The sequence below is a fragment of the Zootoca vivipara genome, chromosome 16, assembly GCF_965207765.1.
Source record: "Zootoca vivipara chromosome 16, rZooViv2.hap1.1, whole genome shotgun sequence".
Classification (NCBI taxonomy): Eukaryota; Metazoa; Chordata; class Lepidosauria; order Squamata; family Lacertidae; genus Zootoca; species Zootoca vivipara.
In genome coordinates, this window is record NC_142599.1 from 33,758,281 (window position 1) to 33,774,258 (window position 15,978).

A 15,978-nucleotide genomic window follows, 5' to 3' on the forward strand; every position below is an offset into this window, starting at 1 on the left:
ATATACGGGTAAATAAAAACATTATTACTTTTATTTATTACATTTATATGCCACCTTTTCCTCCAAGGAGCTAGCAAGGGGGTGTGCATGGCTCTGCCCTCCATATTTTATACTCACAACAACCTTATAAGGTAGTTTAGGTTGACAAGACGTGACCATTCGTGAACTTCAACATCATCATCATCATCATTATTATTATTAAATTTCTATACTGCCCTTCAACGGAAGATCACAGGGCAATAATATAATATAAAATATAAAAACACAAAAATACTTACCATAATAACAAACAGAAACAATTCCCCGCCCCCAGTTTAAAAAGCTGTGGGTTGTTTAATGAGCCAAAGGCCTGGGGGAAGAGGAAGGTTTTTGCTTGGTGTCTAGAATCACAGAATTGCGGAGTTTGAAGGAATCACAAGAGTTATCAAGTCCAAACTCCTGCACCGCAGGAACCTTTCGCCCAGCGTGAAGCTCGAACCCACGGCCCTGAGATTAAGAGTCAGCCAATAAATGAAGGTGTCAGGCGAGCCTCTCTTGGGAGAGCATTCCACAAATGGGTTGCCACTGCAGAAAAGGCCCGTTCTTGTGTTGTGCTACCCTGCGGACCTCACATGGAGGAGGCACATGAAGAAGGGCCTCAGAGGAGGAATGCAGAGTCCTGGAGTGTTTATATGGAGAGAATTGCTTCTTGTGGTCCTGAGCCATTCAATTATAGGTCAAAACCAGCACTTTGAATTGGGCCTGGAAACTAATTGGCAGCCAGCGCAGTCGAGCCAGGACTGACGTTAAATGCTCAAACTGCACCAGCCGACGTTTCCAAACCGTCTTTAGAGGCAGCCCTACATACAGCGCATTGCAGGAGTCTAACCACGTACAACGCATTGCAGGAGTCTAACCTAGAGGTTACCAGAATGTAGGCCACAAAAGTTAGGGGAGCAGCCAGGTCAGTAGCTGAAACTGATTCTAGGCATCATCTCTGACCATTGGCCATGCTGGCTGGGGGCTGATGGGAGCTGGAGTCTGAGAACATCGCTGAACTACAAATCCCATCATCCCCGACCACAGGCCACGTGGAACTGATGGGAGTTGGGGTCCAGCAACATCTACAGGGACCACAGGTTCCCCACCCCACCCCTGCTCTGCCTAATACACCACGCTGCCTCTCCTTTCAGCCCCTGCACAGTCCCGCATTCTTAACCTCGTGGTCCTCTATCCCCACAGATCCAGCCGCACGCCAGGCGTTATTCCCCTACCGGATTCCGCTAAGGCATACACATCCTGGGCTGCCTGCGAGACGGGATTGGCCACTAGGGGCACCACGATCCCCGGCGGCAGGTGCTTCATAAGGAAGGCGACTGCTTCCTCCAGGTCCTCCTCCGAGTCGGAGTCCAGAGTGAGCTTGACCCGGAAGTAGTTGCTGCCCCAATCTGGGTAGGAGCCCAGGCTCGTGCGGCGTCTGAAGTTGGCGTTGGCCCGGTCAAGTATGGGCGCGATGAGGGTCTCTTCGGAGTTGACAAATATCTCCTGCGAGCAGAACTGGGTCTTCTCGTTGCGGAAGAGATGGCTGAGACCGTCCAGCGCTCGCCTCATCAGCGACGGGATGCCTGGGAAAACGTAGACATTTCGGACGCTGATGAGCGGGTAGGGGAAGCGGCGGCCCGTTTTCTCGTCCTCGCCGTAGTTGAGCAGCGACGACGCGGGGACTCGGGCCAGCTTCATCTCGGGGCAGTCGGCCCCCGTCTTGCCAAAAAACTTCTTCACCAGCTCAACCATCTCTGGGTGGGCAACAACCTTCTCTCCGAACGCCTGGGCGACTGCCTCGAAAGTCACGTCGTCATGAGTGGGGCCAATCCCGCCCGAGGTCAGGACGTAGGTGAACTTGCTGGAGAACGACGAGACTTCGTCGGCGATGGCAGCCACCTCGTCGGGAACCACGGAGATCTTGGCCACCTTCACACCCAGCGAGCGAAGCCTCTTGCACATGAAGAAGGAATTTGTGTCTTGGGTGTAGCCCTGCCAAAACAAGAGAGCTGTCAGTACAAAGAGGTCAGCTACAAATATTGCCAAATCCTGCATCCTATTACATATTTCACTTCATAACCCACATTGGATTACCGCAATCCAGTCTGCGTGGGGCTCCCCTTGAGGAGGACTCAGGAACTTCAACTGGTCCAAAAACGCAGAGGCCGGATTATTAATTTATTTCACCATATTTGCATACTGCTTGATTGCAGAATGCCTCACAGCGGTTTACAAAAAGGAAAGAACAATAGGATTACTGGTTAAAAACAAATAAAGATATAGTGCTGAGGGAGCATCTTGTCGCTTTCTCTCTGTTCCTTTTTTCTTTAGTTTCTTTCTTTTCTTTATTTCCTGTAGATTAGTTTCTTTCTTTTTTATAGCATTGTTAAAACTTCACTAATAATCCCCCCCCATAAAACATTTTTTTAAAAACCCACCAAAACGCCCCCCCCCCCACACCATGAATCATATAAATATCTGGGTAGGCTTGTCTAAACAAAAATGTTTTTAGCAGGCACTGAAAAGGATACTGTGAAGATGCCTGCCCAATGTCAATAGGCAGGGAGTTCTAATTTAGCTCTTGATTTTGTTCCACTTTGGTTTTTGTTATCTTCCTTAATCCTCTGGGTTAGGGAGGGGTCTGCATGCAGATGAAGGTGGTTGATGAAGGACCCTGTGTGGGAGGCAGGGAAGGGAAGATCTCCCAGGTGAGAGCTGGAAAGGTCTCGCCTCTTTTTAAAAATGTTTTTTTATTAAAGATTTTCTTGAAAAGTATGTGCAATGTCTCTCTCTCTCTTTTTTCCAAGTAACGTTTTTTACAGGTCAGTTTTGTTTGTTGAGACATTAGGAAGAAAAGAGGGCGAGAGGTGGAGGGGGGAGAGGTGAGTGGGGGTGGGGGTCGGGTGGCGATCTTTCTATTTTAATTAATATATGTGGGGTTTTGTGTCAGCGTCGCTTGTACAGGTTCTTTGCTATTCACTTCAGTATACCTGAAGGAGCGTCTCCACCTCCATCATTCTGCCCGGACACTGAGGTCCAGCACCGAGGGCCTTCTGGCGGTTCCCTCGTTGCGAGATGCCAAGTTGCAGGGAACTAGGCAGAGGGCCTTCTCAGTGGTGGCGCCTGCCCTGTGGAACGCCCTCCCAACAGATGTCAAAGAGGAAAACAACAACCAGACTTTTAGAAGACATCTGAAGGCAGAGGGAGGCTTTTAATGTTTAATAGATTATTGTGTTTTATTTTTCTGTTGGAAGCCGCCCAGAGTGGCTGGGGAAACCCAGCCAGATGGGCGGGGTATAAATAATAAATTATTATTATTATTATTATTATTATTATTACTTGTGTTCCTTTGGTGGTGAGAGAGGTTGGGGTTGGCCTCGGGTGTGGTTGTTCATTTGTGGTTGGCTGTGGTGATCTTTGTTTTCATGTGTGAGTGGGGTGGGTAGGTGTTTTGGGTCAGATTAGCCATATTGATTTGTACGCTGTTGGTGGAAGGTCTTTGTGTGTGGGACAAGAGTTAAGATCTTCCTTTGAGAGAGAACGTTGCATTCTTCTTTCCCTTTCTTTTTTCCTTTTCCTTTTGTTTAGCTTCATTTTGTTTTTATTTATTTTTAAATCAATTTTTTAAATTAAATTTTCCAGGTTCATTTTGTTTTTAATTGTATTATGAAAAGTCTTAATGAAATCATATGAAAACAAAAGATCGATTTAGATTACCGGCTGGGGTTCCATGTAGATCATATAGGCTAAATTGCATTGCCTCTCGCAGGAAGGAGGAGGATGGGGAGAAACCTAGAATCCAGTCTCCGCCTATCGCTGCCTCTGGCTTTGCCTACTGTTGCCCTTTCTGCCTCCAACCTCACCAGCCCCCAACGGGCATCACAAGCCACCACTGCATCTAAGACAAGGGCCATTCGCGTGAATGCCTTTCCGTCCTCCATGTTATCTGGAAGGCTCAGAGGCATCTCTTACCAGAACAGGCTCTGCACCTGTGGCCAGAATGTACCTGACTCTTTGGACCACATAATTTTGGATCGCCCTCTTTTTAACATCTTCTGTGATGATCCTTCGATGTCCTCTCTGTGGCCAATAAACAACACGTGGTGCAGTCTCTACTGAGAGATGACTCTCCTGTTCTCACTAGAGTTATGGTACAATTTTTCACCAGGATCTTTGAAGTTGAATCTGGGGTAGTTTGGCCTGTATAATCGTGATTGCCGGGGATTCCCTCTTTACTGTATGTTTCAGAATTATAACACATATGGACGGTCTATATGGTTTTTATTATCTTATATATGCCAATAAAAGTGTTGAATTGAATTGACAAGGGCCATTGTCACACCTTCTCGCAGCTCACGCACCTTTAGAATCTCGTCCCCGATAACTATGATCCCAGCTGTCACGGTGCCATCCGTGGCTCCTTTGCTGGTTTCGGGAGCGGCGGCGCTGCTCTGTGTCGCCATGGCTCGAAGATACCCGCTCTGCCGTCCTGTGTGCAGAATGCCCTGGCACAGCCGGAGGTTCAAGCGCATCACTGCCAGCGCTCAACAGGGCGCAGGGGGGTCCCACATGGCGAAGCGGTGAGGCTGGCACGAACTAAAACTTGGGAACAAGCAAGAAGATCACAAAGCAGGATTCTGTTTACCTCTCCTTGCGATGGACCACTCCTTGTAAGGTACATTTAAAGCCACCCAGACGCAAGAGGGGAGACTTGGGCGAGCTCGCTTGGTCACCTGCATGGGGTTCCTTCTCGCCTACGGCGACCAAGCTATGGCTTAATGCAAAGCTGCCACCAGATTCTATGAAACAGCACTGATTTAAGATTTAATAAACAGTGAGAATGAGCACTGAAATGTCCACAGGGCAGGAGCGAAGGTTATGGCTGTGTACACATTAAGGCACATTGAAAGCACATTCTGTCCCTTAAATAATTCTGGGTACTGTAGTTTTCTTCCTCCGCCCCAGCAACCCTTAACAATCTACAGTGTCCAGAATTCTTTGCAGGGTGTGTGTGTGTGTGCTCGGAATGTGTTTTAAAAGTATAGCCACCTGGTGTAGGGGTCCCCAACCTTTTCTTTTTGGGGGAGTTCCACGGGCACATTTGGAAACCTGAGAGACTGCAGCAGGCCTCGCAAAATACCCATTTCACAGAAGAGAAACTGACGATGCTCAGAAAGGTCCTCTCCAAAACAGGCAAAACATCCTCCGTGCCCCCAAACAAACACGACACATGCATAAAAGGCAGGTAACATCCCGTCCCAAACTGAGGGAAACAGTTGAAAACACCTGGAAGCTTCCAGGTTGGTGAAGTCAGAGCTACACTTGCCCTTCCCTCTCAAGGAATTCAGGAATCCAAGCTCCCCAGCCAAGCTAGGTACATAGCAGAGGCACCTGCAGAGAAGATTCCATCTACACATTAGGAAGAACTTCCTGACAGTAAGAGCTGTTCGACAGTGGAATTTGCTGCCAAGGAGTGTGGTGCAGTCTCCTTCTTTGGAGGTCTTTAAGCAGAGGCTTGACAGGCATATGTCAATAAAGCTTTGATGGTGTTTCCAGCTTGGCAGGGGGTTGGACTGGATGGCCCTTGTGGTCTCTTCCAACTCTATGATTCCTTCCTCCCTGCTTTGGGCCTAGAATCCAGGGGTTATCGAGCATGGGTGCCAACCGGTCAGAAAAAAAAGGAAAGAAAGCTCCCAGCCTTAACCACTTGAGCAACATTAGCAAAGTTTTGATGCACATATTATTATTACTATTATCAAATTTACTAGTCGCTTGTTCCTACAAGGTCTCCAAGCGACTTGCATTAAAAAAAATAAGCAAAAATGCATTGAGCCATTAAAAAATTGCATAAAACATTAACACCCTCATAAAACACCTACACGCACACACAAATGAAACACCCCAGCCCACCTTATTGACTGCAATATGTTAAAATCAATATATATGTGTGTACTGTAAATAAATTAAAACAAGTATTACATTATCTACAATGGCACTTCCCAAACTTACAATAATTGGGTTTGAAAATTTAGTCTTACTGGCATGCCCCTTCTTGGAAGATGATTTGGGGGGGGGAGTTTAATCACGTAACATTTGAAACCCTTTCCTGTACCCCCTGGGGTATGCGTACCACACATTGGGAAACACTGGTCTACAATATTCTTTGAGAGGAAAGGGCAAGATAGTAATAATAATGACCTATATTTATATGAGTAACCACTGAGAAGATCCATAAAAAAGCAACTGTACCAAAAAGAATTGTTGTGAAAATAGGAAATATTTGGGTGGGTCCGCCAAATTTTGTCCTCCCGCAGGGCCTCTGCCCCAGTATATATTGTAATATATATATTATATAAACTCTGCCCCGGTATATATTGGTAGATCAATGAAAATAAGTATTGTATAGAATATTGCCCTATTGTTGTTGTTGTTGTAAAAAGCAGGTAGGAAATCCGAAATTAAATTATTAATACTGTAAAAATTAATAACAATAAAATCAACAATAATAGGTGAAGGTGTGGCTGTCACGGGAGATAAACAAAATCCTTTGCCGATCGCTGCAGTTCCAGCTGTTCTTAAAGGCACAGCTTCAGGGGCCAGTGCGGAAGTTGGCAACCTTCAGCCCACTCCATGCTACGTGATTTCTGCTCTAACCCTGTTCTGTGTCCCCTGGGAGGAAAAGCACTCTGCACGTGGCCAGTTACTCTCCTTCGCCTCCTCCAGGACACAGAGGGGAAGGGGATGGCCCTGAAAACACATCCTGGGACGGAGCCTTGCCATACCTGCCTTGCGAAGCCCCCCAAACTCATATTCGAAGCAGCCTCCCCCTCCCTCCCTCGCTCTTCCTACTCACCTCCCGTCTCAGATCAAAGCTCATCGAATCTCCCCGCCCGCCTCTTGTCCATTGGCTGCTCCTTCGACGTGGCCCCGCCTCCTCCCCTCCCATTGGACAGTAGGTAAAGGGGCGGGGGTGAAGAACGGCCTATGGAATGGAAAGAAGCCGATTGGGCAGAAGCTTCGTCTGATGCGGCTACTAGAAGAAAGATGGAGAATGAGCAAGAGACCCTCGGGGAGGGGGCGGACTACGATTCCCATCGTGCTTTGCGGCATTCACCTTCGTTCGAGGTTGTCTTTGAAAGGCAGGAGGGAGGTTGGGCAGGTGGTCTCTTAGGGCGAGAGATAGCTAAAAGTAATGAGATGAAGGATGATCATGAAAATAATATTAATATTAATACACTACAGACCATCATCAATCTAGGAAGGTGTATCAGCAGGCAAGGTTGGCAGATGTATGAAAAAAATTGGGAGGGGGAGTCAGAAAAGGGGGAGGAGGAGAGACTAAATCTCTCAAAAGTTCAATAAAGATTGAGTGTGCTCAGTGGCTACAGAATTGTAGAGCTGGAAGGGACCACGAGGGTCATCTTGCCCAACCCCCTGCAATGCAGGAATCGTTTTTGCCTAACTGGAACTCGAACCCACGACGCTGAGATTAAGAGTCACTTGCTCTTACCGACTGAGCTATCCAAAAATTTTGGTGGGGATGGAATGGAGTGACTGAGCACACTGTACAGGAGCACTTCATGCTGCCATCTTATATAAATATAAATCCTCCGTAGCAGCAGTTTTCAAACTCTGTTGGGAAAGAAAGGCTATCTTACGGATTGCCTGGGACTACCAGTTTCCCCTTGCAAGAAGCTGTGAGGTGTGTTTCTAGGGCACAGTTGCAGCCAGTGTAGGCCAGTGATGAATCCCAACCGGTCTATCCAGTAAAATGAGTTTGTACCTTGCTCCCAGAATCCTCTGCATGTGGTCAGCACTTCCTCAGCTGACGTTCTCACTTGGAAAATATTTCTTCAGAGGAGAAAGTTGTGAAACATCAGCTTGTCTGTTCACTATGCACACACACACATTAGAAAAGTACTACAGCAAGAGTTTTCAGATGTCCCCTTCATGACTCATAATGTGAGTTCACTCTGGCAGACTTCTTTTGTGTGTGTGTGTGAACTCTCGTTACGGTACAAAATGTTTTTGAGTGCTTCTATTTCCCCTTAGTAATGATGCCCAGGCCAGGACATGTCAGTCAGCTCACCTGCTCTGGTGCATGTTTAAAATTAAACTATGCTTCGAAACCATTTAAAGTTCTGCTTGTGTAGAACATGATAGCCTACTTTGAGATCTGGGTGAAACAGATTGGTTATCCGGAAACTCTGTTCCGATGATATTTGGTGACAGACTATGTATATATCAAACATTTGAATTATTCTACCGCGACTGGTGAAGATTTAGACACTTTGGTTGCAATTTCTGATCATTTGTATTAGTTTATAAATAGTGTTTAGTGCCATTGTTATTGGCCACCGTGTTGTGTTATTATGTTCAGCCACTCTTGTATTAAAGGCAGTTGCAATGGCTCTACCGTCAATTAGGGTGCTTGCTGCCCAATTCTAAGCTTACAAAAAAAAATCAATTCCTTCGTTTGTTCATGCTAGCAGCCTTGCCAAGTCTTTCCCCAGAGGTGGAAGTTGCCTCTTGAGGGGGAAAAAATACTGTGCAACTGAATGCACATGAACCAGCACCCACTTGTTCCTGTGCCCACTTAAGTATTAAGAAGAGGCAATGGAATGCCTAGAGAGGTAGCTATGTCCTTTCTTTATGCGTGAAGTTTGTTTAAGAGATAGTGCCATTTCTGCGGAAAGGCCTCAGAAAGAGAAGCTGTAACACACATTACAAAGATGTTGTCACATTTGCAGACATCAACCCTGCTATGTGGGAATTCCTTGCAGATGACCGCGGTGCCTGGAAACAGTCAGTCACGCCGTTTTTGCATAGCAGTAACCCGAGGAGGAATGATGGCTGGGATGAGCGCAGAGAGAAGAAACGCTGTGGTGCATCTACAGCAGCACGACCGGATGCCTTCATCTGCCCCACCTGCAACAAAACATGTCTCTCCCATATTGGTCTCTACAGCCACAGCAGGTGCTGCAACTTTCCAACAGTTTGACATCACTTCCAAAGGCATACTCCTCCACTATCTCCCAAGACAGATGGATGCCAACATGCACAATCTCATCTGCAGCTTATTTTTTAAATACTTCTAGCTCAGCTTTGTAAATAAACCCATAAAGGTTACTCACCAGCAGAAATAAAATGAATTAGTAGCCTGCTAAGAGGTTTGTTGTTTGCATTGTTATGGTGACCATGGAGAATGGAGGTGCTGCCCCAGCAGGCACAGAAATAACCCGATTGGAGAAAATATAGATATCTACCCAGCATGCTGACAGATCTTCCCCTTCTCTGCTTGTCCATTCACTTGTCCGCATGCAATTCCATGCACTTTGCACATCAGCTGTTAATACCTGTTCCCCCTTTTTTAAGACACCGCCTTATAACTTTTTTCCCTCAAAAAAAAAAAAAAACCACAAAAAAACACAGTGTGGCTTACTTTCGGTGGGATATCTTATTTTTTTTATTACTGGTACGGTTTTTATGGCTCCGGGTGCTGCTGGGCTCTCTTGAGTGCTCGGCGCTGCAGCAGCCACCGGTTCCGGGTGGCGGGGCGGCAGGCGTCCTTGGCTGGGCCAGGCAGAGGCCGCTGGCTCAGGCGCTCCGCCCGCCGCTGCAGGGCGCTCCAAGCTCCTTGGCCGGGCCAGGCAAGAAAGAAGCAGTGAGCCCAGCGGTGGCGGCAAGCACGGAAGCGGCAGGGACAGCAGTGGACAAGAAGGCGGAGCGCGGGGATGCAGCCAGCAAGCTGGGAGCGTGATCAGCTGTGAAGCGGAGCTCTTGGAGCGCCGCTTTACAGCTGATTGCACTCCTGCAGTGCCGGCCACATGGAGTAACTCTGTGAGTGGAGGTGCCTGTGGGGGTTGGTTTCCGCGGCACGGAAGTATGGCTTATTTTCAGGGTATGTCTTATATTTCTCAAATGCTTAAAAACCCTGCCATGACTTACTTTATGACTATGTATTAAAAAAGGGGAAACAGGATACAAAGCTGTTCAAGCCACATTTGAGATTACAGCAACCAGAAGGTTTGAGGGAGTCTATGAAATAAGCAAAAGGGTGTGTAAAACCTTGGTGCTTTATTGACAGACCTTGAAGAACAGTCAAATCAAGCGTAACTTTTAAAAGTTCCAAAGGATTAACATGAAATACAAGGTTTTAAAAAAAGATTTAAAAAACATAGATTAGAAATATCCAACCAGGGAAACACACTGCATTCTCCTGGGTTTAAAAACCAAACCAGCCCTGCTGTGTGGGATAAAGCAGGAGCAAGGCTTCAGCCAGTGTAAAAAAATATCAATCTTTCAGCAGCTAAAACCAATCCTTTTCAGCAGACAGTCTTTCTGCAGCAAGCAAAGCTTTTCTTGTCCGGCATTAACTGTTGCATTCAGTGGCCTTTTCTTGACAGACATAGTGAAAACATTTGTCAAACTTTTTCCAAAAAACACAGTTGCTGGGTTTTTTGTTTAAAGGTGCTTATAGCAAAAACATGGGGAAAGGCCCAAGCACATCATTTTTCTGGCTTCTTTGGCAACGGCCGTCGGAAAAGCAGGATGTGGGGCTCTGCAAGGAGAGAGGAAATGGCATGTTAAAAAATGATCTAGAAAGTAATATTGAAAGGCCAGGTGACTCAAGCCTAACATGGGTGTTTCTAAGCATATGTCAAAAATCAGATGAGCACTTTGCACATGGCACAGTCACAGCTGTGTTGCAAACATGACCTCCAAAACAGCATCTGATACATCCTTCAGCTTCCTCCAAATCCAGGTTTTGATTTGAAGTTGTTAATCCTCACTGCAGCAACCATGCTGGTTAAAGCTACAACCATGTAAGAGCAGCAGTAGAACAGCAGAAGGTCCCCAGATTCAATCTCTGGCATCTCCAGGTGTGGCTGAGAGAAACCCCTGCTTGAAACACTGGGGAGCCACTGCTGGTCAGTGTAGACAACACAGAGAGAGAGACCAATGGTCTCTCAGTATAAGGCAGCTTCCTATGTTAAAAAATCTGCAGGCAGAAGGGACCGGGAGAAGCAGAATATTACGCTTGTCACAGGTCCCTCCCCTCTTCAAAAATTGTGACTGCAGAACATGGGAAGTAGTTTTGGGTGGTTAAAATATTTCTAATATTTCATTTTTTTCTACTTAATCACATTGTTTTTTATTGATTTATCATAAGCATATGTATAAGCCAACGTATAACCATACAAACAATAACAGAACCGTAAAGGTAAAGGTAAAGGGACCCCTGACCATTAGGTCCAGTCGTGGCCGACTCTCATCTCGCTCTATTGGCCAAGGGAGCCAGCGTACAGCTTCCAGGTCATGTGGCCAGCATGACAAAGCCGCTTCTGGTGAACCAGAGCAGCACACAGAAACCATACACAGAGCATATTCAATATAAAAACAAATTACAGAGCCAAGTATTTAAGAGGAGTCTATATAGCACAATTACAGCAAGGTGTGAGTTATAGGAATAGTTCTTAAATGATTCTTTCTATTTATACAATAAAAAATGGCTGCATCAAAACTCTGATTTGGCTTTACCACAGGACACTTTCTCTTCTTGATATCCCTGGCCAGCTCCCTGTCAGTTCAGACCTTCTGTCACCCAATGAGTGACAGGCCAACCCTGATGGTGATCTGGACTAGGGGAAGACGAAAGTAACTTCCTGCTTTAGTGGAGGTAATGGAAACTCCCGACTATGGCTGGTGCTCTGCCAAACTGAGAGGCAAGATATGCAGTATATGCCAGGATTCCTTTCATCTTGTCATATTCAATCATATACCAAGGGTGGTGAACATTATGAACACCAGTAAACTGGGCCATAAGGAGTACTTTATTAATACATAAACTCTGCTCCTAGGGGAGGCAGAGGCATTTGCTTAAATAGAAAGCAGTGAGGAACTAGCAACTTTAAATCAAAACTGGGAATTGCAAGAAGCCTACAGAAGCATTGAATGCTGTTTTTGAAGCCACATTTGTGTGCTTTAAAAACACAGGCTTTATACAGGGCAGTGGCTAAATATCTTTATGTCTGAATAGATATACAGTCTATACCAGGGGTTCCCAAACTACGGCCCCCGGGCCGGATGCGGCCCAATTGGCCTCCCAATCCGGCCCGCGACAACCCCCGCCGCCCGCTGCCCGCTCTTACGGCGTGCGGCGCGGCGGCGATCTTCAAAATCGGCAAAAAATCGCCGAAAATCCTTTGTGCGCATGCGTATGGGCCTCTCCCGACCCAGAAGAGGTCATTTCCGATGCACTTCCGGGTCGGGGGAGGCCCATACGCATGCGCACAAGCGATTTTCGGCGATTTTATTCCGACCGTGTGCGAGTGCGCATGCGCACGGGTGCGCACTCCCCTGCCCTCCGGCCCGAAGCCCGGTAAGTCTGGGGACCCCTGAGTCTATACAGTCTATACTGTTACTGAGATTGTAACTATAATTTGTAACAGTAATCCGCACCCCTCATTGCCTCCCTTTGAAAGGGATAGCTCTCTGAAGAACATAAGGAGAGCCTGCAAGATCCTTCCAGGAAGTCCACAGGCAGGGCATAAAGACAAAAGCCCTCCTTCACTGTTTATCCATAAGAACACAAGTAGACCCCTCTGGATCAGGCCAATGGGCCACCTAGCCCAGCCCAGTGGGCAACCAGATATCCCTGTGGGAAACCTGCAAGCAGGATCTGAGAACAAGAGAACTCGTTCCTCCTGTAGTTTTCAGCAACTGCTCCTTGGAACCATTACTGCATCCAGCTGTGGAGGCAGAGCATAGCCACCATGGCTGATAGGCATTGATGACCTTCTACTGCCTGCCTCCTGTGGGAGCGACTTCCTTGTTTTAAGTCTGTGCAGTGTGGAACTAGAGGAGTTGTTTATATCAGGTCAGACTAGTTGTTCATGCAGGGCAGGGGGCAGAGAACTTGTGGTCCAATATCTGGAGGGGCACATATCCCCCACCCCTGCTCTAGACATAAGAAAACCAGCAGCCTAGAATTCTGTCAGGGCACAATGATGGCACAACTCAACTTGGTGTTTAAAGCAGCTATTGTAGTACAGCTCTTTTTGGTCATCAAGAAGAAGAAATGTATGCATGCACAACAGAGAGATAGCAGGTCTCATATCCTGCCCAATCTATTTCCTGCTACCCTGATACCAGAAAGCCATTTTCTCAGCCCTTCCCCTCAAGCAAGGTCTCTTAGCATTTGCTCCAGGCCTCCTGTGCCATTGTGCAACCTACCTGGCTCATGGATCATGTAGTGAACCCAGCCCTGGCTTTGCTGGACCCCCAGGTTCCGCCACTCCGACTCGGACATGAGGTGGGTCTTCGGGACCAACTTGGCAATGTCCTTTGGAAGCATCACGTGCCTGCAGCGGCAGGATCAAGAGGAGAGAATGTTAAAAGAAGCACAGGAAGGATCGCTGTGAAATAGTTTGTGACCATTAAGTCAATCATCAGAAAGTAAAGAGACCCAACAAATTGGACCCATGGCCCATCTGGTACAGCAATTACCGTATGTTCAATTCATCCAATATATGGAGGGAAAGCCTATCAATGGCTACAGTCTACCAACACAATCAGAGGAAGCAATGCTTCGTTCTGAGTATCAGTTGCTGAAAACCGCAGAAGAGAGTTCTGTATTTGGTTGGCCACTATGAGAGCTGGATGATGGACAAGATGGGCCACTGGCCTGATCCAGCAGGGTCTTACATTTCTGGGAAGCCCACAAGACTAGACTTGAAGGAAATGTCACTTTCCTATTGTTATTCTTCAGCAATTGTTAAGCATGCTGCCTCCAATACTCAAGGCAGTATACAGTGGTACCTCGGGTTAAGAACTTAATTCGTTCTAGAGGTCCGTTCTTAACCCGAGGTACCACTTTAGCTAATGGGGCCACCGCGCGATTTCTGTTCTCACCCTGAAGCAAAATTTTTAACCCGAGGTACTATTTCTGCGTTAGCGGAGTCTGTAACCTGAAGTGTCTGTAACCCGAGGTACCACTGTACATATAGTAGCCATTGGAAAGCCACCTCTCAATCCAAACCACCCGCACAGTGTAACAAAGGAAGTATATCAGAAACTTCCTTTTTCCTAGTACTGAATCTGCTGCACCCAACAACCCACAATCATAACTGGTTACTGTATTCTGGTTACAGGTAGGTAGCCATGTTGGTCTGAGTCGAAACAAAATTATAAAAAATACTGTATTTTAATACTGTATTCTGATTACTGTTCTGAGAGATTATTCCTAAAAACTGTCCCCTACACCAGAAATTATGACAATAATGATAATGATGTTGTTAGATTATGAGCTCCAAATAACAGATTATGAGCTCCTTTCCAGAGCTGCTCCCCAACCTACCATCAGAACTGCTCATTATTCCGAGAGATTCCTCCTGAAGTTACAATATTCCATTATAATATTACGTTGTGACACCACCTTTCCTTCCAAGTAGGCTGATGGAGTAAATGGTTCTCTCTCCCCCTCTCCCATTTTATACTCACAACAACCCTGCGAGGTAGGCTAGTTTGAGAGGCCAGTCACCACCTGATGGACTTCATGGCTGAGTGGAGGTATTTGAACCCAGGGCTTAGTCTTCACCTTCTAACCACTACACCACACTGCCCACCTTCTAACCACTACACCACACTGCCCACCTCTCTTTTATGGAGGATTCTTTCCCCACCTGCTCCCGTTAGCCACCCACTCATCCCGGGCTCCGCCCCTCAACGTAGCCATAGCAACCCCGAGCCACGCCCCTCCTCTCCCTCTCCGGGCAAACCCCGCCGCTTCCCCGCCTTAGGCCTCGCCCTTTCTCACCGGTACTCGAACTCCTCGTCGTCGTACTTGTCCGAATAGTAGATCTGATTGTGAGCCATGAGAGGGAAACAACAACAACAACGATAAATAATAGAAGAGAATCCCGTCACTGAAGTATCCCGGCAGCCCCTGCAGCAGCAGCCAACGAGCGAGCGGCGGCGGCGCGCGCTCAGGCCTCTCTCACTGGCGCCCGTTGGAAGTGGAGACGGGACGAGAGAGGTGCCCGGCGCGAGACCTCGTTTCGGCGCGTGCGCGAGGGCGCCTGCTGCCCTCTCACTTCCTTCCCCGCGCTTCAGACACGCAAATACACACACACCCCTTCCTCAACCGCCGCTTTTCAAACGCCGCCGCCGATGGCGCTGATTGGGCGGAGGAAGCGCCGGGGGGGCGACGTTTGTTGACGTAGAGAAGGCTGATTGGCTACCATTGGCATTGGCTTGGGATTTCCCCTCCCCTTCCCCTACTACTCGCTTGCTTATTTATTTATTTTTATAATTTATCGCTGTCCGTCCTCTGCGCAGAAGTAGAAGAGAGGCAGGGAAAATCAGGACCTTGTGGGAAAACATTTATTATTGGGTTATTGTTTATATAACATGCAATTTAAATATCATATAAGAAATAATAAAGATGTGTTTTTAAAGCTTTAATATTTTATTCGTTGGTAAATTGCTGTCTCGCCTTTCGGCCTTAATATAATTTACAATATATGTACAAATGTAAACGATACCGTCAAATACTAAGCATATTTTTATAATAGCTTAGAGTTGATTATATCAGTTAAGCGTGTTCTAATAAATCATAATATTTTAATATGACCCTAATATAAATTACAGGTAAATTGTTACAAATGTTATCAATAATTTATATTGCTATAAAAATAATGCATTTATTAAAACATTTTAGGTCACCCTTTAGCCTTAATGTAAATTATTAGAACCAACAACCTTTTCAGGCCCAGGACTCGCTTCATTTGGGGACCCTTTCTTATTTTTTACCATATATTTACAAGATGGTAGTGCTCCTGTTGTGGCCCACCTTGAATCAGACTGCAATCAAAGGGGCTCCCAACCACCAGTTGAAGACCAGTGGGCCTAATTTGACACTCAAAGAGTGAACACACATTCACTCATTTTCCCACT

The 15,978-nt window shown here is 46.6% G+C and overlaps 2 protein-coding genes and 1 long non-coding RNA gene across 4 annotated transcripts in view; 1 reads left to right on the forward strand and 2 right to left on the reverse strand.

The window, feature by feature from the left end:
- Positions 1-7,005, reverse strand: part of FLAD1 (flavin adenine dinucleotide synthetase 1) — an 11,635-nt gene extending 4,630 nt beyond the window's left edge. Inside the window, exons 1-3 of one of the 2 annotated variants that reach the window (XM_035097671.3) lie at positions 6,875-7,005; positions 4,383-4,623; positions 1,254-2,013 (exon numbers count right to left, since the gene is read on the reverse strand). In XM_035097671.3, coding sequence (XP_034953562.3) covers positions 1,254-2,013; positions 4,383-4,553 — 931 coding nt within the window. In that variant the 5' untranslated portion in view covers positions 4,554-4,623; positions 6,875-7,005. The other variant, XM_035097672.3, reaches the window with a different exon arrangement.
- A 3-nt stretch (positions 7,006-7,008) lies between these two features.
- LOC148683158 (uncharacterized) lies at positions 7,009-9,188 on the forward strand. Its single transcript, XR_015947464.1, has 2 exons — positions 7,009-7,146; positions 8,805-9,188. It is a non-coding gene; the product is annotated as an uncharacterized LOC148683158 (long non-coding RNA).
- Positions 9,189-10,079: 891 nt separating this feature from the next.
- On the reverse strand, positions 10,080-15,193 carry CKS1B (CDC28 protein kinase regulatory subunit 1B). Its single transcript, XM_035098615.3, has 3 exons — positions 14,840-15,193; positions 13,258-13,385; positions 10,080-10,582 (listed from the first exon to the last, which is right to left on the reverse strand). Exons 1-3 carry the CDS (start codon positions 14,896-14,898, stop codon positions 10,530-10,532), a joined length of 240 nt encoding a protein of 79 aa, XP_034954506.1. The 5' UTR covers positions 14,899-15,193; the 3' UTR covers positions 10,080-10,529.
- Between the last annotated feature and the right edge of the window lie 785 nt (positions 15,194-15,978).